The following is a 23,103-nucleotide window of genomic DNA, read 5'->3' on the forward strand; positions in this document are numbered from 1 at the left end:
AACTGAGTGAAGAAATCTCTGGTGAAAACGTGAAATGACATTTGAATGACGTTTGTTATGTGCGTTTATTTGTATATCGCGTTTGACTAGTTTTGGACATAAAATATAACTATTATAAACATGACGGAGACTAAATCTAGTGTAAATTTTTCTTGTCAAAGATGCCTACAACCTTTGAAACTGGATGACTCCCTCAATTACTTGGGAGAACATGCCCTAGCGGAATTAACATTAGCGATAAATTCGAATCCAAATGTTGATTTGGAGCTACAATCCGCTAGCCTTGACCATTATATACCACCCTTTCGCTTATCTGAATCTACGAATGGCGTGAACGGGTTTATGGTCATATCAGACGGCGGAGAAACCGAATGTTTAAGCCGACAACTGTTTGTAAAAGCCACATTATTTGACACATTATCTAACAACTCCGACGTTGACCACCCCTTGTGCGACGAATGTACGGATTCTCTTCTGCAGCTTATGGACCACCAATTAAAGCTAGCTGAAGGTGAATGGAAAGATTACAACGATTATTTAAAGAAATTAGAGAATGACAAAGATGACTTGAATCTGGATTCGCTAGAAAAAGAATTAGATGATTGGAAGCAAGAAGAGCAGCGTTTGTTAGATGAATTGGAGACTTTGCAGAAAGAAGAGAAGGAAACTAAAGAAGATATAGCTCATCAAGAGCGTGAAAAGGAAAGGCTAGCCAGGGAACAGGATATTTACTGGAGAGAATATACGAGGTATCGAAAAGATTTAATGAATTCCGAAGACCAATCTAAATACTACGAATGCCAACTAGCCTACACACAATCGCAACTTGAAAAGCTGAAAAAAACAAATGTCTTTTCAGCCGCCTTTTATATTTCACATTCGGGTCATTTTGGAATAATAAATAATTTCCGATTAGGAAGACTCCCGACTGCTCCTGTTGATTGGTCAGAGATCAACGCCGCTTGGGGTCAGACCGCTCTGTTACTTTCCTCTTTAGCCAGGAAATTAAACTTCAAGTTTCAAAAGTATCGGTTAGTCCCATTTGGCAATCATTCGTATATCGAATCCTTAGAAGATCACAAAGAGCTCCCTTTATACGGGTCTGGTGGATTTAGATCCTTATGGGATACTAAGTTCGACGCGGCAATGGTTGCCTTCTTGGATTGTTTGCTTCAGTTCAACGAGCAGGTGAAAAAAGACGACGCAGACTTCAGGATGCCTTACAAAATAGACCGTGGAAAAATAGAAGACACAGGAAATACATATTCAATAAAGATTCAGTTTAATTCCGAAGAACAGTGGACCAAAGCTCTTAAATTTATGTTGACTAATTTGAAGTGGGGGCTGGCGTGGGTATCATCACAATTTGCAGAAGATAAACTTGAACCATAAAGAAGACAATTATAGCTAAATGATCTATTTTTGTATTCTACTTGAAAGATCTCTTTCCCATTGATATACTTCACATCTAATGATTACATGATTTCTTAAATATTAACCGTTAGAGTACTGAGAGTGGATATATCGACTCTGGTTTACTTTGCCAAAAGTGCGGACGTCGATATATCGACAATGACGCCAGCCAATTTTGGCAGTTAAGCTGGAAAGTCGTGTTGCAGTGTGCGCATTTCTATATTTCTGATCCAATAATATTCACAAATAAACTTATTTAACAAATGTTTAGGTTTAGTAAAAATAGAAATACATTATTTGTAAAAACCTATCATTTTTGCCCTTACAATGTCCACTAAATTTGAAAACCATTTTTACAAAAAAGTCTCCACCAATTTTAGAATACATATATAAGAAAAAAATCTCAGCACTAAATTGGTTAAAAGCATAAATAACATCATGATTTCATTTAACTTTGTATTACAACATATTATTGATAGTGAATTGTGTATTTTTTTTTGATAGCTTAATTTATTTTACCTTTAAATTTCATGGTAAAAAAATATTTCCTTCAATGACTACTATTTGCTCTCAAATCTTTCTGAACATGAAAAATTTGTGTAAAAAAAATATTTTTAATTAACATATAACAATTTTGTTACACTTGGATTTAGTCAGCTTGTGATTAGTATAGCGGACTCTTAAATCAGAGGCTCTAGGTTTAGACCCCGCTCTCCCACAACTTGATTCTTATTTTCAAACACAAACTGCCTGGGCTTACCTGAAAATAGCATTAAATTGAAATATTTATATATAAGACTTTTAATTGGTAGATTTCAACTAGAGCAAATAAAAAAGAAATACATTCGTCTCATATCTACTGCATTTAGAATGCAGCAAGTATGAGGGCAAATAGTGATTTTTTAGAATATTTTTCTTACTAAAAACAGGCAGCAAAATATGGAAATGAAAACAAAAAAAATTATATTTAAAAAAAATCACATAATTTTTCCTCTCAATATTTGACATTTATCTTGTACCTACCTAATATTTCTTATTGTGGTGGGAATTATATTGTTTAATAATAAAGTATATTGATAAATCAAATCAAAATTCCTGATTGTGGCTAGTCTATAGTTTTAAGGAATCTTGTATCATATTCCGAGAAATATTTTTTATTGAATAAAAAAGGTTCTAGATTGTAAGAGATTATATATCAAGTTCAATAATTTTTCTTGCAATGTATAATTTTGTTGAAAATTTCCATGGTGATACATTTTGTAGATTCAATTGAAGACTCAAAAAAAGTACATGTTATAATTTATTATCCTTAAAAATGTCTTCAGAAAATTGTATTTTATTAATTGATTACTCCTTATTGAATATCATTTATTAAAACATATTATCATGATTAAAATAAAATATACATTTTATTTTTGCATTTTTTTGTGCCTTGTGAATGTTGACAACCTTGGATGTTGCGAGCTGATATTTTGCCTTGTAAGTTGTAATTCCATTATTTTTTCATCTGGTTTTAATAAACATACTTATTTTTTAGTAATCAGTAGGTAATTATCACTTTCATTATGTAAGATGATACTCTGTTTTTTTCATATATGTATATGGTTATACCATCCATATTATGATATATTCACTTCTCCAAATTAAGACAATTCATAGCCCAAAAAGAAATTAATGGGTATGAATTAATACAATCCAAAACTGCTCTATTTAATAAATGAGTGTACTTTTCTTTCAATATTTTTTTGTCAGTGTCCCTTTTATTTTTTTCTTTATTTCCAATTTGTGTTATTCTAGGAAGATTGGTGTCCACTTCCATGAAAGTGAATGTAGGTTGAGGGTTATTTTTGGTTTGCGTTAAAATCCCTTCTGAATCACATACCATTTTTTCCTCATATTTATTTGTAGCTTGTTGTCGCAAAAGGCCTTCTAATAAATGAAAAATGTAAAATTTTGAATCAATTATTTCTGGTTCGGTAACTTCTAAAGCTTGAAATGGTCCATTTTGAGATAATTGGTTCAATGTATCGTGTAGTTCCTTTGTCAATTGCATAAGTGAGTGCTGAATGAATAGAGTTGACTGGTTTAATAAGAAAAATGTTATTATGTTTCTCTGCTGAGAGTTTTTCTGAAACAAGTGATACACCATATATTTGTTAAATAAATATTTTTTTTCCAGTAGGCTTTGTTATTAATGAAGAAAAATTTCATTGGCGCAGAAGATTGAGACACGTGTTTTGATACACTGAACATCATTATTAAACACTGTGTTTAATAAATAGTAGTATTTACCAAATAAAAGTTAAATAAACAAATACTTCTTACTAGGCTACTGAAATAAAAAATATACTGCACAGGACAAAACACAAATGAAAAGTATCCTATTAAATAAACATCACGGTGAAACTTCAGGTCCAGAAGAATACTCCGTGTTACAGACTAATATCCCAATGAAAAAATGTTTCGGTTTTCAAACAGAATTTTGGGTGAAATTTTCCACGGACCGAGAATCCAGCAAGGTCACCATAGAGAAACCAAAAGATCTTTATAATGAATAGCTGACTAGTGAAATCCTATCTTCAGAGGCAAGTGAAGGAAGGGATGATTTTCATTAATTAATGGTATCACGTCACACTAAAAGTACTTTTTTTACAACAATAAAAAAAATCATATTCATTGTAAAATGTCACTGTGATAAACCTTTTTGAATTCATATAAATCGGTTTAACGACTATCCCATTTCTCTATACCACAAGATTATACAGTAAAAAAAGGAACAAACTTTATCGGATAGGTTTTTAAGACATAACTAATCAAGTGTTTTGAATATTGAAAGCATTAACTTTGTGGATCATCTTGATATATTATTTCGAGAAATAAAAATACTTTGTGTTCTGATCCACTCACATTTTTATTAACCAACTAGTTTCGGCAACAACCTGTTGCCCTCTTCAGGGTTACATTTATTACTAAATATATATATATAAAAAGAAACAGTGTACACCCCTACCCTTTTGAAACCCAACAACTTGTACACTGTTTCTTTTTATATATATATTTAGTAATAAATGTAACCCTGAAGAGGGCAACAGGTTGTTGCCGAAACTAGTTGGTTAATAAAAATGTGAGTGGATCAGAACACAAAGTATTTTTATTTCTCGAAATAATGTAACTAATTGAGCTTTAAACGTCTGACATTTCCATGGATTCACCCTCCGAACAACAATACTTTTTTCTTTGTTAATATAAGGTTATATTTGGGAGTCCGACTTTTATGTGAAAAATAATTTCATGTGTCTTAGGGAGCAAATTAAATTCATAAATGAAGGTTTCACTTTATTTGTGAATAAATTTTCAATGCAATAAATTTGTGATTTTCCATTTTATATATAAAGTTAATAATTCCAACATTTTTACCAACCATATTAATTTGTTTTCTGTTGAGAATTTGGTTCATCAAACTGTCAATTACATCAACAGTATAATCGAATGCGGGTAAATATACATTATTATCATAAAGGATGTCTATGGCTCGTCCAAATATTTCCGACACATAACTGATTATAGTACTACTGAGACCCTTTTCATCAGGATTTATCAAAAAGTTAATTAGCACTTTCAGCGACACATTTAGTTGAATAAAACCTGCAAACAAAATAATTAGACCAGGCTATTATTTATTTTTGATATCGATGGCTATCGGCACCAATGAACGACAGAAATAATAACTATAATAATAAACACTGCTGTAGCTATTCTTTTATCTGCATCCATCGTGTAGCAGTTGATTCTAGGTAAGCATGCCGGGTTGGTTCAATATGAAAACATAAAACTAAACTAGCAGATGTAGGCAGAGAGAATAGGACGCCACACCGCTCTGTCTTTGTAAACATTCCTCCTTATTCCACATTCACGCATATTCACATACATACCCGGAGATTATTACGACTCCTGATCTGACTGCTTCCAAGTCACTTACTTGATCATGCCGAGTTTTCCTCGGTCTTCCTCTGCTCCTATTACCAACCACATTCACCTCATAAATTTGTTTTAAAGTTCTTTCCTCACTCATTCATTCCACATGTCCAAACCATCTCTACACACCTTTTTTAAATTTTATCGATAATGCTCATCTTACTTAGCCAAGCATTCTTTCCTTATTTCACCATTCGTATATTTATCATACATCGTTTTGTCGCACATTCGTCTGAGAGATCACATTTTTACTGCATTCAGTATACTAACATCCTTCTTTTGCCAACTCCATGCTTCAATTTCATACATCAGAGTTGGTACCATGACTCCATTGTGTACTGCCAGTTTAGCTTTACGCTGTTCAGCTTTTATTGCTATAACTGATTTTAGTCCACTAGCACTCACTCTCCTTCACCATCTTTATAAATCTTTCCATCCCTAGAAAACATACTTCCCAAATATACTAAATCGTCAATCTGTTTTATAATTTTCCAATTTAAGAATTTTTTAACCCTTATCTGCACCCTTTGATGCGTAGGGCACTGCATTATATAAACGCAGTGTTATCTTGATCATTAACACATGAAGGAAAGGTGATCAGCCCTTTGCTTCAGGTACCAGTCCAGGGTAATATTGAATAAATATTAGAGTAAAAAAATCACTGATATTTATTTAACCCCCCCCCTGGGAATCGAACCCGGGACCTCCAGTACAGTAGCCGAGCATGCTTACCATTACACTACGGAGGCGGACTAATTTAAGCATAGGTATTGTTAATTTATAGTTTCCCAATATAAACATAGGTCGAAAATATATACAAAGTATGTTTTATTTTGATATTATACACATTTTTTTTTGTCTGCTAAGGGGACTTAAGTCCTTAGATACGGATTATGGTATGTGGATAGCTGATATTTCGACCCCTACAATGTATGCTATCAAAAGTCCAAACAATTTTACAGAAGAAAGATTTGAACATGTTTTATCCTAAATGAGTCCAAACATTATCTAAAAAAGGATAAAGATAAAAAAAAGTTATTTATACTAAAAATATAATGAAATACATACAGAGATTGTAGATTCACGATTTGTGGTTCACAATAGTAAATTGTGGATAACTCCATTTCCATTTAATAACACTGGCCAACAATTTACAACTTTTATTTTGTAACTGGCATGAAAATACCTGATCTTTATGCACTTTGCATATCTGAATTCAAAAACGAAAGCAAAAAAATGTAGCTCATCAGATTGTTTACTTATGGATATTTTTAATTCTGATATTGACTAAAGTTTATCTTATTATTTATGTATAAATATATTTAAGCATATAATGCTATCGTATTCAATATTAATAAGTTAATATATTTCCACTGTAACTCCATAATTATCAATACTTTTTTTTAATCCCTTAGACCTTAAGACTAAAACATGTCTAGATACCAACCACTATTACCGTTTAAACGTATGGGGTTCATACAAACAATAATATGACGGTAACATCAAAACTTGACGTGATACAAGCTTGTCACCGTATAGACTTTGAATAAGAACGATTAACTTAGTCTAAATCAGTCATTAAAATTTCAGTTACAAAATCATTGTTGGCCAGTGTAATTAATCCATAAGTTAATGTTGCCATTGTTAAAAAAATAAATCAGTTGTGACAAAGTCAGATCTAGAACCCCTGGCTGTGAAGTCTGATTCTAGAGTAACTCGACATATCTTATAAAAAAATATAAAACGTGTTCTGGGGGCATTACAGAAGAGATCCGGCTTTTATTTACCACACTGCATTGGCATTCCGGAGTTTATATATTTTTTTATAATTTGTAATAAAGATATGAATGCAGTAACACATATGGAAAAAATAATAGCTATGGAAGTATTGGCATGCTATCATTTATCGCATTTTTATGCATTTCATCGTAACGTAACACGTTACGATGCGAGCATTCGTATAGTCAGTACAGCGAGTTGAGCGCTGCATCCATAATTTCGGATGATCGCTGATGCTCGCCGCGAGCGATGTTACGTTACGACAAAATGCTCCAGTCAGTCTCCACCTTTAGGTGCCAGAGCAGTGTATCATTATTCAATTAATAAAAAGTATAAAATCAAATCAAATCTTCACTGGAAACCCAACAAATTAAAAAATGTACATATAGGTGTTTGTGGGGATAAATCAGTTTTGAATCTCTTTATTATAATTTACAAACTACATACCTGAGTTTTTTCTGGTAAAGGATGAGTATGAACCGGATAATTGACTGGAAAAATAACCAGAATCTTGAGTTCCATCTTCCCGCATTCCATTTTTTAGCGACTGATCATCACATTCAACTCTGTCAAAAGAATTTTTTCCATATAATGTGCATATTATTCTTTTCACATTATTGACAGCCTGAATTGTATCCAAGTTTTGCATAACTCTGTCATCATTTTCACTTGTAACACATGCAGCATCCTTGATGTCTCGAAAAATTTGCGATGTTTGTAAACTCGTTGTTTGCGAGTAGTACTGATTAGTATTAAGTATTTGAGAAAGCTCTTTTGCGCAGAAAGTATTATCCTTTTCCACGAGTAAACTTAAGACTTCTAAAGGAGGTGAATATTCAATTAGATTTGATTGAATAATCTTGCAGAAATCAATAGAACTTAAATTAGGTGGTTTACATTTCAATATGCTTATTGCTATTGCTATGATAAATTTCTTTTGTGCATATTTCACTGAAAAAATAACCAAGTTTAAGAATAATTAACTATATTAGCATATTTATCACAGGTTTTTAAAATAAATTGAATATTATTTAAATACCATGTTCTTCGACACTTTGAGACATTACTGTTGTAACAATCATAAATTGTAAACGTAATATCCTTTTATTATTGTAAAATATGTTTTCTTTTTAAAATTTTAAAACTAGCGACAACTGACATAAATAAAATACTTTTTAAACATAGAAGAAAAACAAATATTTTAAGTTCTTTTTTCAAAAAAATTCATCAGATAGGTAGGTAGTATATTTCTATAGGTACCTAATTATTATATAAAATCTACATATTTTAATGTCTTGTACAATGCTGAATTTCAACATCAGTAAAGAATGTTATGAACAAATTTTTTTTGCTTATTTTCCCCTTTTTCATAGGATACTGCATAATAGGTCCTTGGTTTTATATCTGACTAGATGTGTTTTTTTACCAATATGGTAAGAATGGTGGCCTCCATTTTATTATATGTAATACATATACAAATAATAAAATGTTACCCTAGACTTGTTCCAGAGGCACAGTACTGTTATCATCCTACCTTTGTGATAAAACAAAAAAAACATCCACTGTGTTAATCCTTCTTCCTTTTAATGGCCTTTCACCCATCTTGGGTGATCCAGCCAAGTCAAGTTATTACTGTGTCAATCCAATGCTGTACATTATGCAGTAGTATGTATGATAATTAAAAGGGTATTTTTTATCAACTTTTATCTTTAGCCTTTAGTTTTAGGTATTACACACACACACGCACACTTTGTTTGAATTTTTATTTCACCCTGGACTTGTACCTGAAGCGCAGAACTGATTTCCTTGCCTTCATGTAATTGATTTAAGTTAATATCTCCATGAGACACACCAAATGGATCGGTCACATGTTGAGACAAAAGGGTTTCCTGCACATAATAATAGAGGGGACGATCAAGGAAATAAATGAGGGAGGACGCCCACGCCGCCTATACCTATGCGTATTATACGAGGACATGGGCTGCTCGACATACGAGGAGCTGAAGAGGGTTTCGAAAATAGGCTAGAATGGCGAAGGAGATGTCATCTGTTGCTGCAGACCAATCCGCAGGATTGAGACCAGAGAGGGAGAGAGAGATGTAATTGATAACAAAGATATCACTGCGTCAATATAATGTAGCGCTTAGTGCACCATTATAATAGTAGGAGAAAAAGAATATAGGTAAGTAATATGTTTAAAACAAGCGGATAAGATTTTTTTTCCATTAAATAAAACCTATTCCTTTTTTAATAAAATGCATATGACAGGAGGAAAATGTTTTTCAAAATTTTAGTGAGTAAGATATAAAAAAATGTAAAAATATATTTAAAAAAAATTGAAATATCTTACTAATAATGATACTGAAAATAGCATTCTTTTCTTATTGGAGTGTAATTGGTATTATTATTTTGTTAATTATGATGTTGATAATACTAAGAGTATCATATCAGCAAAACATAAATTTAAATAAACCAAGACTTCCACCTCTAGAAATCGGAGTTAAAAGACCAAGTAAGTATTTTTCTCATAATTAATAAAATTAAACCATTTGTTGCAATTGTTTTGATTGAGTGTAAATAGATAAAAATCACAAGGTAAATAATCTTTTTCAGATTATTTATCGATTGGACATTAACTTTGCAGAATTTCATGAAGATTTAATTATACAAATTAGATTGACAATTTTTATTTTTTCCTGTTGATGAGAACATCTGTAGTTCTCCAAATTAGTGTGCTTACACAAACTCAAAAACTTGTCTTATGCAAGTGTTTATTTTTATAATGAAATCTTTATCAGGTGATATAAATAGGTAAACATTCTTTTTGTAATCTGCCTATTTATATAATATTGAATACAAAATCAATTATTGCATTAATCAAGTGATTTTCGGAGCCGATAGATGAATAATTGTGTTTAAAAATGGATTTAGATTGATCAATGATAAACGTATAAAACCTTTGTTGTCTTTGGAATTATGCTAACCTTTTTTTGGTTGTCAATATGATATAACAGGAATTTTTTTTAGCGAAAGCTTATTATTTTCTGATTGCTAACATAGTTTTGGAAGTATCCATTCACGTTTATATTCAAGCAACTTGTTAAATGATTAAGATAATTCGACAATACACAGGCGCCATGGCGCAGTTGGGTAGACGCTCGACTGCGAAACTGGCGTTGCGGGTTTGATTCCCGCCAATTGCAAAATAAATTCAAGAAATATTTATTTTCAATTGGTCTCAGTGTTTGTGATGTATTTTTCACATTTGCCTTCCCTATCCTTACTATCCTACCTGCAGACAAGACTCTAATTAAGGCTTTGCGGGTTATTCCTTAAAAAAAAACTTATCAATCGATTAGCAATCAATTTCTAATATTTTTTTAATGAACCTTCTCACTCGTGGCTTTAAATATATATTGAATCTGTTATATTCACATTTCATTGTCAAACAAGGTTTAGTCTGCTTTTATAGTGCAGTGGTATACAACTTTGGCCACCATGCTTGAGCTCTTAGATTTCTAGAAATCAAAATAATTGTAAGTAATTTTTGCCAATCTAGTATTTATATGATATTGCCTGTGGCGTATTACTGATCATCTCGCCTTAACAAATTTATAATTAACTACCTAATTCACTTAGCACTGTGACAATTTAATGCGATGCCCTGTGCACCATTGGCTTTATGACTTTTTTTTAAATGCACCCTTATCATTAATCGAGTGAGTACCTATGGCGAGTACTGAAATATACAAGTGTTCTCTTGCAGCTGTTAGTATGCTAATTTCCATGGTGCCCGGTATTTTAGAAAAAAGGATATTTGATGGGAATCTTGACTCAATATACAAATATCAAGTACTAGATGAGTCACTTGATGAATACGCTGATAAAATCCAAATAGGAATTGATGACAAAAAATATGAGTAAAAGGTAACATACTCTAATCTAGAATTAAGAAATTCAATGCTTTTCACTTTATTTATATATAAATACACTCTTAAACTATGCCACAATCCTTTCTTTATTTTGTTCAGTTATTATTGTCAAAGCTGAAACTCTGGTACAACTTGATTCCTACTTTCAAACACAAGCCTCTCAGGTTTGCCTTAAATAGTATGCATGAATCTACGAGTACATATATTTTTTTTAAATAATCTAAGTACCTGTATCAATCCTTTCCTACCAGAAAAACAATGTGATATAAGGAAAATGATTTTGAAACATTTTATGTCTTATAAAATGAATCAAGATAAATATAGAAATTAAAGAAATTGAGGTAAATATACAAACATTAAAAATATAAATATAGGACTATCATTATCTGCATTGCAAAATAAGTCATCAAAAAATATTCAACTAAAGTAATATGTTAGGTAAGACTCCTACAATGTTTATCAATGATTCTCAATATATGTGATGTTTTGCCAAGATAGGTAAAACTACTTTTGACCAGGGTTACCAATATTAAGGTAATTGCTTTTGACATTGTGTGAAGTGAAGCTTAGAAAGTATATTTATATATCATTTTGAAGCACCTCGCCTTCCTGTAGTGGCAATACTAGATTTTTTAAAAAACATCGAGACATTAAATATGGCATTCTTAAATGACGAATTAAAGGTTTCTGGATAAAACTCATTTAAACATTCGTTTTATAAAACATGGCTCGATGTTTCGAGTTATCGAAGAGATCAAGTAGTTACTGAAAACAATATTAACACCATACACATAATAAAAAAATCGCATGGTTATATTTTAAATAAAATTTTATTTTATAATTTCGTGATAAATTTTGAATTTGTTATATAAATATAATATATATTATACATAATTATTGAATCGGACATTTATAAGTTATTTGTTCAAACAAATTATGAAATATTAACATTTTCAAGTCAGTCCTGATTGAGCACCATTGAAATACAATAAGATTATTTTGCACTTGATATTAAATTTTATGCAAGGTACCTTCCTTGAGATTGAATATAGCGTAATACTGTATATAAATAATAACCATTTTTTAAAAATAAATATGCATTCACACATATTTCATATTCTCTTTAAAATTTGCAACAATAACAGTTAACTCACTTATGCGTGTAATATAAACTTGAAAACTTTTAAACACTTCACATCCAAAAAAAAAAAAACAGAATCAAAACACAAATTAAATAACATGTTGAAATATTTGTTATATTTTCTTAAAATAAAACAAAGCATAAATAATTAATCTGTATTCAGATTTGTATAAATTTTAAAAACATTATCTCAAACATCTGTTTAATATGTCAAACTCACTATGTATTCTGTAGATTTCCAAGCTATTTCAGCTTTCTATACATTATTTACATACTCAATCTGTAACAGTATAAATATAAAATTTATTTATTCGTACTTAACATAATTTTTAGTAGAAACCTCGGGTTGGACAGGCCACGCGTTGCCTTGGACTTCCCCTCCGTTGTTGTTCTGGGGGACCCAGTTGAGGAAGCCGGGCGCCCCCCGCTGCGGCCCAGGGGGCGCCTGGTAGCCCTCCACCGTCAGGTTGTTCACGAGCCCCCAGCCCGCCTGGTTCAGGGCCGCCGCCACGATGGCCTGGTTCACGGGGATGTTGATGGGCAGGTTCACGTTGCCGCCCTGGCCGCTGCCGCTGTTGCTCGGCGGCTGGTTGCTCATGCTCCCTCCCACGTTCCTCATGTTGATCACCTCGATGTTCCTCCCCCCCCACTGGTAGTTGGCGGAGACGGACGAATTGTTCTGGTAATTCCTAGAGTGGCGCGGCATGGCCTCGTTGCTGCGAGACTTGACGGGTCTCATCTGGTGGTACTTGTTCTGATCCTGCTTGGGGGAAGCGTTGGAAATATTCACGGAGATGCCCTTGATGATGTGATCTTCTCCGCATAAGCTCTGGGCTACTTCCGGATCGAGAAAAGTCACAAAGCTGAAAGCTCTGAAGGGTTTGGGTATGAACACGTCGGTGACTTGCCCGAATTTCCCGAAATAGTCTCGCAAGTCGTCGGCCGTGATATTTTCGGTGCAGCGACCTACGAACACTTTGCTGGGAACCTTGGGAACCAGTCCTTCCTTGGAATTAGGGATTCTCACGTCGCACCATCTGCCATCGATCAGGTGCCTCTGTCCCAGCACTTTGATCTGCGCTTCGTAATTGTAAAATTTTATAAACCCGAAACCTTTAGATGACCCCGTCTTAATGTCCCTCTTGATTTGCACTAATAGAAGCTCGCCGAACGTTTGGAAATATTCCTTTATCGCATCTTCGGTGGTCTTCCACGGCAAACCTAAAACGATCAAATCGGAACATCGCAGCTTGTTGTCGCGTTTTCTTTCGGCAGCGGTATTTTCGACTTTGGGTTTCTTAGGAAAAACACAAATATACTGATGGTTTCCCCAACCTCCGTCGGACGGCGGATAGAGGCGGTCGTCTGCCAGGCGCAGCCCGCGGAATGTCTGCGAGGACGGGTGACGATACTTGAGGCCGCAGCATCCGAAGAACTGAGCCGAGACGGTGCTGAGTAAGATGGATCCGTCTTCTTCGGTAGGCAACTCGATGGGCTCCTCGTCCTCGTCTTCGCAAACTTGTAAGTATTTGATTGACATTTCAAAGAAATGTACAACTTCAGCTCACATTACGTAAACACGACACAATATCAAATCATAATTTCTTATTATAATAAGTATTTATAATAAATAGCAAAAGGAAAGTCAGGTACAAAATTAACCATAACAGGACAAGTGACGTTTTTAACTTGAATTGCCAAATGTCAAAATACAGATTATTGTATAATCGAAGATAGGTATTTACTTATATTCATATATGTACATATGTTTTGTATGCAGCTGTGAAAAAACGTACGCAATTTATTTATCACTGAGATAAAATTAGAATTTTAGACCACAAGTGAATAATTCAATTTTTACGCAAAACAAAATTACAGTACCTATTTTTTCTAAATATTAATTTGAGTAAAGTGAACAGAAAGAAGTTGATACAAATATGTATAATTTATGTTTCTTCAATTTTTTTCTTAGCTCTCTCCCGAATGTTTTTCACCATACATAAGAATGATTCGACATTTTAAGTGGGATTAATAAAATAAATCTTAATCAAACTGAAAAACGTTTATTCTTCTTTAGAGTTGAATTTTTAAAAATATGATTTATCATTATGAAGAGTAAGAATGAATTATATCTGATAAAACTACAGGTATCAAAAGTGAAACTGGTACAAAAGATGATAAAAAAATCTAAATACCAATTTGCTACAGTACGTTATACAATTTACTTGAACAATTTTGACGTATGAAAATGAGTAAATGGGTAGGATAGTACTTAAAGTACTTAAACAAAAAGTTCGGTCTATGGATGGCCTTGAGATGGTTATTTCTAAAAAAATATCTATGGTGCCATGAAAAATCTGTGTTCTATATAGTAAAGAAATTTATTTTTCGCCTTTCTGTCGCCAAAATTTGTTGATTTCTGTCAAGTTCAATAATTTTATTTACAACAAAATACAGACTCAGCTTATTATTAGTACTATGGCTTCTGCATTAGAACAATTTGTAAATAACGTTCGGACGTTATCTTCCTCAGGTATAGTCTGAATTTATGTTATAAAATGCGCGCAGTAGGTATTGTTCACATTAATTTACACTGTTATTATTACTGTTACGCGAATAAGGCGAATCTGTTTGATTTGTGTGTATTTTTAGCCCAATTTTATTCCAATTCATAGCTCAATATTGTGCAATTAATAAAAATAAATAAACTTTTAGTTTCTTTAACCTAACATTTTTATTGATAAATTGACAACAAAAACGTATATTTTGCATATCATGGAGGCAAAGGTTTGAGCGTATAATCTAGTTATAAAATAAAAGAATTATGTTTTTAGATGGATATACTGGTATATTAAATATATAAATTTATAATCAATATATAATTTGATTGGCCTTATATTTATTGTGTCTCGATGACGAAAATCTACTAAAAATACATTAACCATTTTCCAAACTCGATCTTAGATCATATGTAACAGTGTCGAGCTGCCTTGTAATGCATATAGTAAAGGAATATAAGGAGTAAACAATATATATATTTAAAAAAAGAGAAATATTTGCGTTTTTATTATTTACACAAATATTTCAATTTTATGCTATTTCTGTGAGCCTAGTGAGCCTAAGCGGCTCATTATTAGAAACAGGTTTAAAATTGTGGTAGAGTGGGTTCGATCCGAGAATCTCTGACTTAAGAGGCCGCGACACTAACCTCGGGATCACAACCTGTCACATGTTTGTTTCGTGTACTATGATGGATTCACCACACTCAATATAGTGATTGAAAGATTTATGTAGGAAGAAAAATGTTTGTTTTATGTTTATTCCTATGTTTAAAGGAAATTTTGGGGAGCTATGTGAATTGATTAGCAAGAGTCAAGAACTTCTGCAAAGAAATGGTCTTCACCTGAGTACGGTGTTGGAAACATTAGATCTTCAGCAACATTCTCTCGGTGTCCTCGCCGTACTATGTGCCAAGTTTTCCCTTCCTCAGGTTTGTACAAACTTTATTACGAACTATTATAATTATGGAGAAACCTGTTACAGACTGATGATGTCGGTAACAACGAAACCCGGTCGCTGGTCAAATAAAAAAAGTGGAAAAGCTAAAAATATTGGTTTTAATCTAACAATATAACTGTTACAGACTGTTCTGTTTTTGTCCTTTTTGTCACTTAAAATTTCAACTGACGATATAGCACTTGCATTAAGAAAAAATATTAAAATAAGTCACCCATTTGTTTTTGGTATTAATTGTCTTTATTATGTTCTTATAATTTATAAATGGCAAAATTTGGCAAATATAACTCTTAGGGTGGTGACTGACCGGAGCCATTTCGTCGTAACATAACATGTTACGATGCGAGCATTCAGGCAGTCAGTACAGCGAACCGAGCGCTCCATCCATAGTTTCAAATGCTCGCCGGGACCGATGTTACGACGTTACGACGAAATGCTCTGGTCAGTCACCACCCTTAGGGTTAAGGTACACTTCTACTGTTTTATTACTGCTAATACTACCACCATCACCGCAGGGGTAGGCAGAGAGAATGGAACGCCACACTCTTCTATCCTGACATACACTCCTAGCTTCCTTCACATCCATACATCTAGTCATACATGCCCTCCAATCTCACACACTTTTGAAACCACCAGATCTTTCATGTCTCGCAGTCATACAGTAGCACACTCCTTCCTTTCTTATATCTTCGTTTTTAATTCTGTCATACAGTAATGTGGTGTTTTATCTTATTATTTACCCATTGTTCAGCGAAAGCGTTCACTATTCAATTTATCAAATGTAAAAATCATACTACGAAGAATTGATATGTCTTTTGTCTATGAGATTCTTTAAAATAAAGCTTTGGTAACATTTCATTGTAAAATTTTCCAGTCTTCACCTGGTGTGGACCACAGCACTATGGTAGAGCAAGTTCACGACTTTATAACAGGTTGTAATGGAGAGCAAGTCAGATTTTCTCCAGATATGTGTAAGTAATTTTATACCATCGTCATATTTCGTGTACAGTTATCCCTCGGTATTCACGGGGGCTATGGTTTTAGAAAAAAATGGACAAAGCTAATATGCAAATCTGAAAACTACTCTCGGCCAGCTTTTGTACGAACATGGTATGGGGGCATTTAAAAATATTTCTTATTCAAACCCTTAACCGCACCCCAATACATAAGGCACCGCATCATATAATCACAATGTTATCTTGATCGCTAACACATGAAGGAAAGGTTATGAGTCCTCCGCTTCAGGTGCCAGTTCAGGGTAATATTGAATAAATATGAAACTGAAAAAAATCACTTATATTTATTTGACCCCCCTGGTAATCAATCCCGGGACCTCAGGAACGGTAGCCGAGCGTGCTGGCCATTACACTACGGAGGTGGACATATTTGATTACAAAATATCATTATTCAACAATATTAATGATATTCCTTTATTTTATCATATAAATTTTCAAAATTATATTACCATAGAAATATTTTAGTAAAGAACTATAAAACGATACCTGAAATGTCATCTGCAGAAATGCAAAACCACAAAGACGAGACGTTTTTGCCTCGAATTTTCACTCATGAATTACATGAAATTATAATAACTTTAAACATTAGAGAGTAAACCCACTCACAAGTAGAGCCTAAGAAGGGCAATGATAAGCAGTGTTGCATAAGCCATAGCTAGATTTCAGAGTCACTTTAACGTTAGGTAATTAAAAAAAAGCAAAACCAGAAATAAATAACCGCTGGGTGCATTTCTGATTAGTGTTAGACCCTTATGTACATCTTAGGGTATCCCATGCGCTAGTCAAATCTTCTAATTAACAAAGTAATTAACAGCATTCCATCTAATCATATGTATAAAGATCTATTAAGGTCCTACACATGCTCATTATTAGCACAAAAGCATTCTATTATTGAGCAATTACTGCTTAATAGCATATGTGTACGCATTTTGCTATAAATAAGCATGCTCAAAAATCGACAGTCATTTGATTTTTGAACATGCCACATCCAAGGCGCATCAACAAGTTTGCTTATGAGCATGCTAGTATCGATGTATATAAACGAGCGTGCTTATTTCGAGCCAATGCATACTAGCTAGAGAGCATGCTCATAAGTATGCTTAATTAGTACCTTGTGGATCTGAACCTTTATATGCAGATCATGGATAATAAGTAGAGGTTATTCGATTTTCTTAAAATCACTAACTAGAAAATTCAACATCATTTTGGCCATTGTTTGAATTCAACACTTGTATCAATCAGTACCCGATCATTATTACAGATGCTGAGCTCTGTCACCTGTTTACCAATCATCTAGTAGAGGCGAAACAGCCTCTCCGAGGAATAGAACTTCTGAAGCGGGCCATCAGAAAAATTCAACTATTCGACTCACAACTTACATCGGTGCACGCGGATCTCTATCAGTTATGTCTTTTATCAAAGTGTATGAAACCAGCCATTGAGTTTTTAGATACTGACATCACAGGAATAAGTACAGAGGTAATATCTAATCTTCAATTAATTATTATTAAAACTATATCTGCTCCCTATGTGGAGTATATGGAGTCAACGAATTGTCTCCGGGCTTTTCTATCGGCCGCCAGCTTTGTTGCATCCTTCCAAGTCAGGTCTGCATACCGAAGTTCAGATGAGAACTGCCGACGAATTGTCAGCGGTGGTCGTCCTGGGCGGCGCGAACCTGATGCTTTGTAAAAGAGGCAAGCTTGATTAAGGTTCTCGGAAGGCATGCGGAGTACATTGCCTAGCCAACTGAATTGTCTTTTCTTGACGAAAGTTGTGACCAAGATTTGCTGCATCCTACGCCTTATCTCTTTATTCCTCACAAAATCAAACCACCGCACGCCTAAAATTATTCGCAGACACCTGTTCTCGAAGCTAAGTACACAGCTTCTCTGGGCCCTTGTAAGGTGCCACGTTTCACAGCCACGTAAGGGAACAGGAGTAATGCAGGCATTATATTGGCAGCACTTAGTCTTCACTGAGTATAAATCCGATCTCCAGTCAGCCTTCACACTGTTAAATGCGGACCCTGGAAGTCCTAAATCCACTACTAGTTCCTCTTGAAGGCTGCCATTTTCAGTTATGTACACTCCCAAGTACTTGAAACTCTCGACCCTTTCGATGAGCTGGTTACTCAACATCAAGGGTTGCTGGGTATCTAGGTATGAGCTGTTGCACAACACGTGGGTTTTTGCAATATTTATTGTAAGCCTCATGTGCGTAGAATACCTATTAATTAAAGTAGCATAATTATGACAGGCGCCATGGTATAATTGGATAGACGCTCGACTGCGAAACTGGCGTCCTGTGTGCGATGTTGAGAGATAAATTCAAGAATTATTCATTTTTAATTGGTCTGGCTGTTAGTATAGTGTTATAATGTTTACTATGGTATATTATTGTTGTTTTAGCTCGGAGGACAGTATGACTCGAAACATTTCCTACTGTATTATTATTACGGTGGGATGATATATGCGAGTATGAAGAACTACGACCGAGCTCTGTACTTTTTTGAAGTTGCCATTACAACTCCCGCAGTTGCAGTCTCACACATAATGCTCGAAGCCTATAAGAAATATATCTTGGTGTCTCTTATCCTACATGGGAAGGTATGAAAAACATGACAAATCTTATAAAATTTATGATAATATATAATTGAATGAACATTGATTGATATAGATTGACATTGATCGAACATAAATTGACATGAATCATACAAGGAAAGATTGAGGGGCAAAGAACTCAAAGATGCCGAAGTACATCATGGCTGAAAAACCTAAGACAATAGTTTGGCAGAAGCACCAAATCTCTGTTCCGAGCTGCAGCGTCAAAATTGAAGATAGCCATGATGATAGCCGATCTTTGTTAGAAGTGGCACAGAAAGAAGAAGATATAATTTAATAATATATTACAAATGTTGCGGTAATGTATATATTATGTACGTGCATATTTTATTCACAGATACAGGCCATCCCCAAATACACATCACAAGTAGTTGGAAGGTTTCTGAAGCCATTGTCTTGTGCATATCACGAGTTAGCAGGTCCTCACAATGACACGCCCATTCAGCATATTATTAATAAGCATCGAGATACATTTCAGCGAGACCACAATATGGGACTCGTAAATCAAGTGAGTACTTTCATTTTCTGTATACAATATAAGATGTATTATTTGGATATACATATTACATGTCTAAAACCACAATTTAAAAAATAAATTGGCTATAAATTACACAAAATGGTACCATTATGGGTCCCGAATGCTCTAGCCATTACTGCTATTCTTCTATTCCATGGTAGTAATATCCTTCATTTTCTCCACTGCATCCCATAAAATATTCCATTCTTGAATCCATGAATCTGGAGCACAGAATCGATCATTTAATCAATAATCAAGTTGACACAGCATCGATCCAACATGGATTATCTATGCACCGTATAGGTGCGGATAGAGGTTTTTTTTTCAAGAAACAAAATTTGTATTATACTTGTACATAACACATTATTATATTACATATATCGCTCACTCCTTTCAAGAACGTCATAAATCAAAATACTTGATTTTTCAGAAGAACGTTTTTAATGTTTAAAAATATAATAATGTATTAAAATTAAATATCAAGCCACTTATTGAACTTTTTACTGCGCAACAGATCTTTTTAGGTAAAACCTGAAGGTTTTTTCTCCATTTGAAAAATATTTAGTATTTTTAAAAAAATAATAAAACAATACCTTTTCTTCAAAATGCAAAAACAACACTTTCTGCCCTGTAGCGGGTAAATATCATGTTAAAAATATGCCACTTTTGCTGGGATATAGCACATTTTCTGGGCATTCCGAAAACATGCACAACTGAAAATCGACGATTTTTGATTTACGACGTTCTTGAAAGGAGTGAGCGATATGTGTCTTTCTCAATAATTTATTATAATCTATAACGTTTGTAATTGCAAATTACATATGTATAAAGCAATTGCCTTTAAGATGGAGTGGTAACTTAGAAACTAGCTGGCAGATGTGCTTAATTCATGGATTGAAACAAATAAAATAAAAGTTGACTGTGAATGTTTCAGGTGTTATCATCTATGTATAAAAAGGATATACAGCGTCTAACGAAAACATTTTTGACACTTTCCTTGTCCGACGTAGCTAGCAGAGTACAATTAGCGGGTCCAGCACAGGCAGAAAGCTACATTAAGAATATGGTAATTATTTTTTTAAATACATTGTTTTTTTGGCGTCTCTCTTATAAATTTACACTATTACAAATTGCGGAGTAATTACTACAACTATGTAACTCTTAAATAAGTTTAGTTGTGAAATTGATGTATAAGATTGTGAGCGGAATTGATATATCAGTTTTTGTATTTTTACAATACACAAAACTTCATAAAAAGTCCAAATGATTTCTATACTATACAATATATATTTGACTCATATACAGATCAGAAAATAAAGTTATATTTCAGTAGCTAACTCGAAAACATGGATTTCAAAGTTACTAAATTTTAGTAATTTAATTTTTTTCTTCATTCCTGCACCTTATGGTGCATAGGGCATTGCATCATATAAGTGCACTGTTATCTTGATCATTAAGCACATGAAGGAAAGGTGATCAACCCTCTGCTTCAGTAATACATATTGAATAAATATTACATTGAAACAAATCCTTATATTTATTTTGTCCCCCCTGGGAATCGAACCCTGGACCTCCAGCACGGTAGCCGAGAGTGCTTAGACCATTACACTACGAAGGCGGACAATAAATAAATAATACATATGAAAAATTAAGGTAAAAATAAGTTTAACTCGGGCATGATGGTATCAACCGGAGTGGCAGACCATCCTAGAGGATACGGGAACGAAGGTTTCTACTGCAATCCATTATTTTCATTTTGTACAGATTGAGGATGGTGAAATTTATGCGGTGATCAATCAGAAAGATGGGATGGTCGTGTTCCTCGACAGTCCCGAGAAGTACGCTTCCCCCGAGACACTCTGTCTGCTGGAAAAACAGATGGCCAACTGCACGCGCCTCCACCAGTATATTCTCGACATGGACCAACAAATTCAAGTCAACCCTCAGGTATTTATTTATTCCCGATGTAAACTGTTGTCCGGATAAGGGTGTGAATGAATGAAAACTGTTGCTAGTCAAAGGGGTTTGTGTGACAAATCGCTACTTTTCAGAAAACTCATTTGAGACGCTGTAACATTAAATTGTCATGCACGGTAACCTATTGTACATGAATGAGTTTCCAAGACTTCATTCTTTCTCAATATTACAAAGTATTATAGCATCGTGACTGCTTAACAAAGTTAAAGCACTTCAAATGAGTCTTTTGAATATTAGTCGTTTGTCACTTCACCTTTTTAGCTGGCCGTAGTCAGTACAAATCAGAGTTTTACACTGACCCGTACAAGGAGAGGACAAATCCAGAAAGGCCCATTTTTTTGCCCGTATTGGGTACAGACAAATCTGCAAAGCTCATTTTTTCCGCATATGTTACAGCAGTATTTTTCAATGTGGGCGATAACACTCCTTTTGGGCGTTCTAGAAGACTTTTACAGGGCGCAAGAAGCCCAAAAAGACTGATAGAAGTGCTAAGAAGTGCATATATTTTTATTCCTTCCCGCTTTCTATGATGCGACATTCTGGCGATTTTATTTTCCCCTTTGACGAGAACTTTTGATAGGGCGCCAGATTAAAAAAGTTTGGAAACCTGGATGTTACAGACAAATCAGACAAAGAATTAAATTCCCGTTTTTCATGTAAAAACCCATTTGGTGTATGTGTGCTAAATAAACACTTCTTATATTTAACAAATTACCCCTTTTTTCAGTATGTAAAAAAATGTATGGGAAATCAGGATGAGGACATTCCAGCCGCAACACAATCTTCCAAGACAACCTACTCAATGTGAAGTACTATCTCATCTCATTCGTACTGTTCTATGCTATGCAATATTATATTGGAAGGAAAGTTATACTTGATTCGTGATACTGGACACTAAATAAATATATTGCCAAACATTTTTGAGTATTTTATTTGACCTTTATTAACGATTTAAGAATACATTTTATGTTTTACAATATTACGGTAAGCATTCCATAAATACATATAATACATAATTAATTGGGCTTCCGTTATGATACATTTTTATCACTCATGCGTCTTTCTCGGGTTTAAAATACACATCATGAAAATGATTATTAATATTAATATGAATAATAATTATTGATAAATATTCGTAAAATGTATAAAATTTATACAACCATTAGAACAACTTTACTAACAATAATTATGTTAATTATAATAATTTGGCCAT

At 33.7% G+C, this 23,103-nt stretch overlaps 2 protein-coding genes, 1 long non-coding RNA gene and 1 pseudogene across 5 annotated transcripts; 3 read left to right on the plus strand and 1 right to left on the minus strand.

Moving 5' to 3' along the window:
• The first annotated feature begins 36 nt into the window (after positions 1-36).
• On the plus strand, positions 37-2,814 carry LOC148314045 (beclin-1-like protein). The gene has a single exon (XM_088257486.1). It carries the CDS (start codon positions 121-123, stop codon positions 1,390-1,392), a length of 1,272 nt encoding a protein of 423 aa, XP_088113612.1. The 5' UTR covers positions 37-120; the 3' UTR covers positions 1,393-2,814.
• A 6,629-nt stretch (positions 2,815-9,443) lies between these two features.
• On the plus strand, positions 9,444-11,862 carry LOC148314046 (uncharacterized). 2 transcript variants are annotated; one of them, XR_015837369.1, is made up of 3 exons: positions 9,444-9,679; positions 10,934-11,094; positions 11,351-11,862. It is a non-coding gene; the product is annotated as an uncharacterized LOC148314046 (long non-coding RNA). The 2 variants fall into 2 exon arrangements; XR_015837364.1 differs by lacking the exon at positions 11,351-11,862 and having other exon boundaries at positions 10,934-11,177.
• A 48-nt stretch (positions 11,863-11,910) lies between these two features.
• Positions 11,911-13,962, minus strand: LOC148314047 (TAR DNA-binding protein 43 pseudogene; annotated as a pseudogene).
• On the plus strand, positions 13,634-22,807 carry LOC148314048 (COP9 signalosome complex subunit 3-like). Of its 2 annotated transcripts, none has more exons than XM_088257684.1 (9): positions 13,634-13,761; positions 15,576-15,730; positions 16,631-16,727; positions 18,034-18,251; positions 19,184-19,381; positions 19,734-19,904; positions 20,848-20,979; positions 21,678-21,860; positions 22,618-22,807. In XM_088257684.1, exons 3-9 carry the CDS (start codon positions 16,658-16,660, stop codon positions 22,696-22,698), a joined length of 1,053 nt encoding a protein of 350 aa, XP_088113810.1. In that variant the 5' UTR covers positions 13,634-13,761; positions 15,576-15,730; positions 16,631-16,657; the 3' UTR covers positions 22,699-22,807. The 2 variants fall into 2 exon arrangements, with proteins under 2 accessions (XP_088113810.1, XP_088113732.1); XM_088257606.1 differs by lacking the exon at positions 13,634-13,761 and adding an exon at positions 14,609-14,773.
• The last annotated feature ends 296 nt before the right edge of the window (positions 22,808-23,103 follow it).

Source organism: Brachycentrus maculatus, unplaced genomic scaffold (assembly GCF_059751285.1).
Source record: "Brachycentrus maculatus isolate JH-2025_06_01 unplaced genomic scaffold, ASM5975128v1 h1tg000002l, whole genome shotgun sequence".
NCBI lineage: Eukaryota > Metazoa > Arthropoda > Insecta > Trichoptera > Brachycentridae > Brachycentrus > Brachycentrus maculatus.

Bases quoted from the DNA above. Each gene is read 5' to 3' on its own strand.
- LOC148314045 (XM_088257486.1), top strand. From the start codon at position 121: ATGACGGAGACTAAATCTAGTGTAAATTTTTCTTGTCAAAGATGCCTA.
- LOC148314048 (XM_088257606.1), top strand. From the start codon at position 14,719: ATGGCTTCTGCATTAGAACAATTTGTAAATAACGTTCGGACGTTATCT. The intron at 14,774-15,575 runs GTATAGTCTGAA...CTATGTTTAAAG, and splicing joins TCGGACGTTATCTTCCTCAG to GAAATTTTGGGGAGCTATGT. The intron at 15,731-16,630 runs GTTTGTACAAAC...AAAATTTTCCAG, and splicing joins CCAAGTTTTCCCTTCCTCAG to TCTTCACCTGGTGTGGACCA.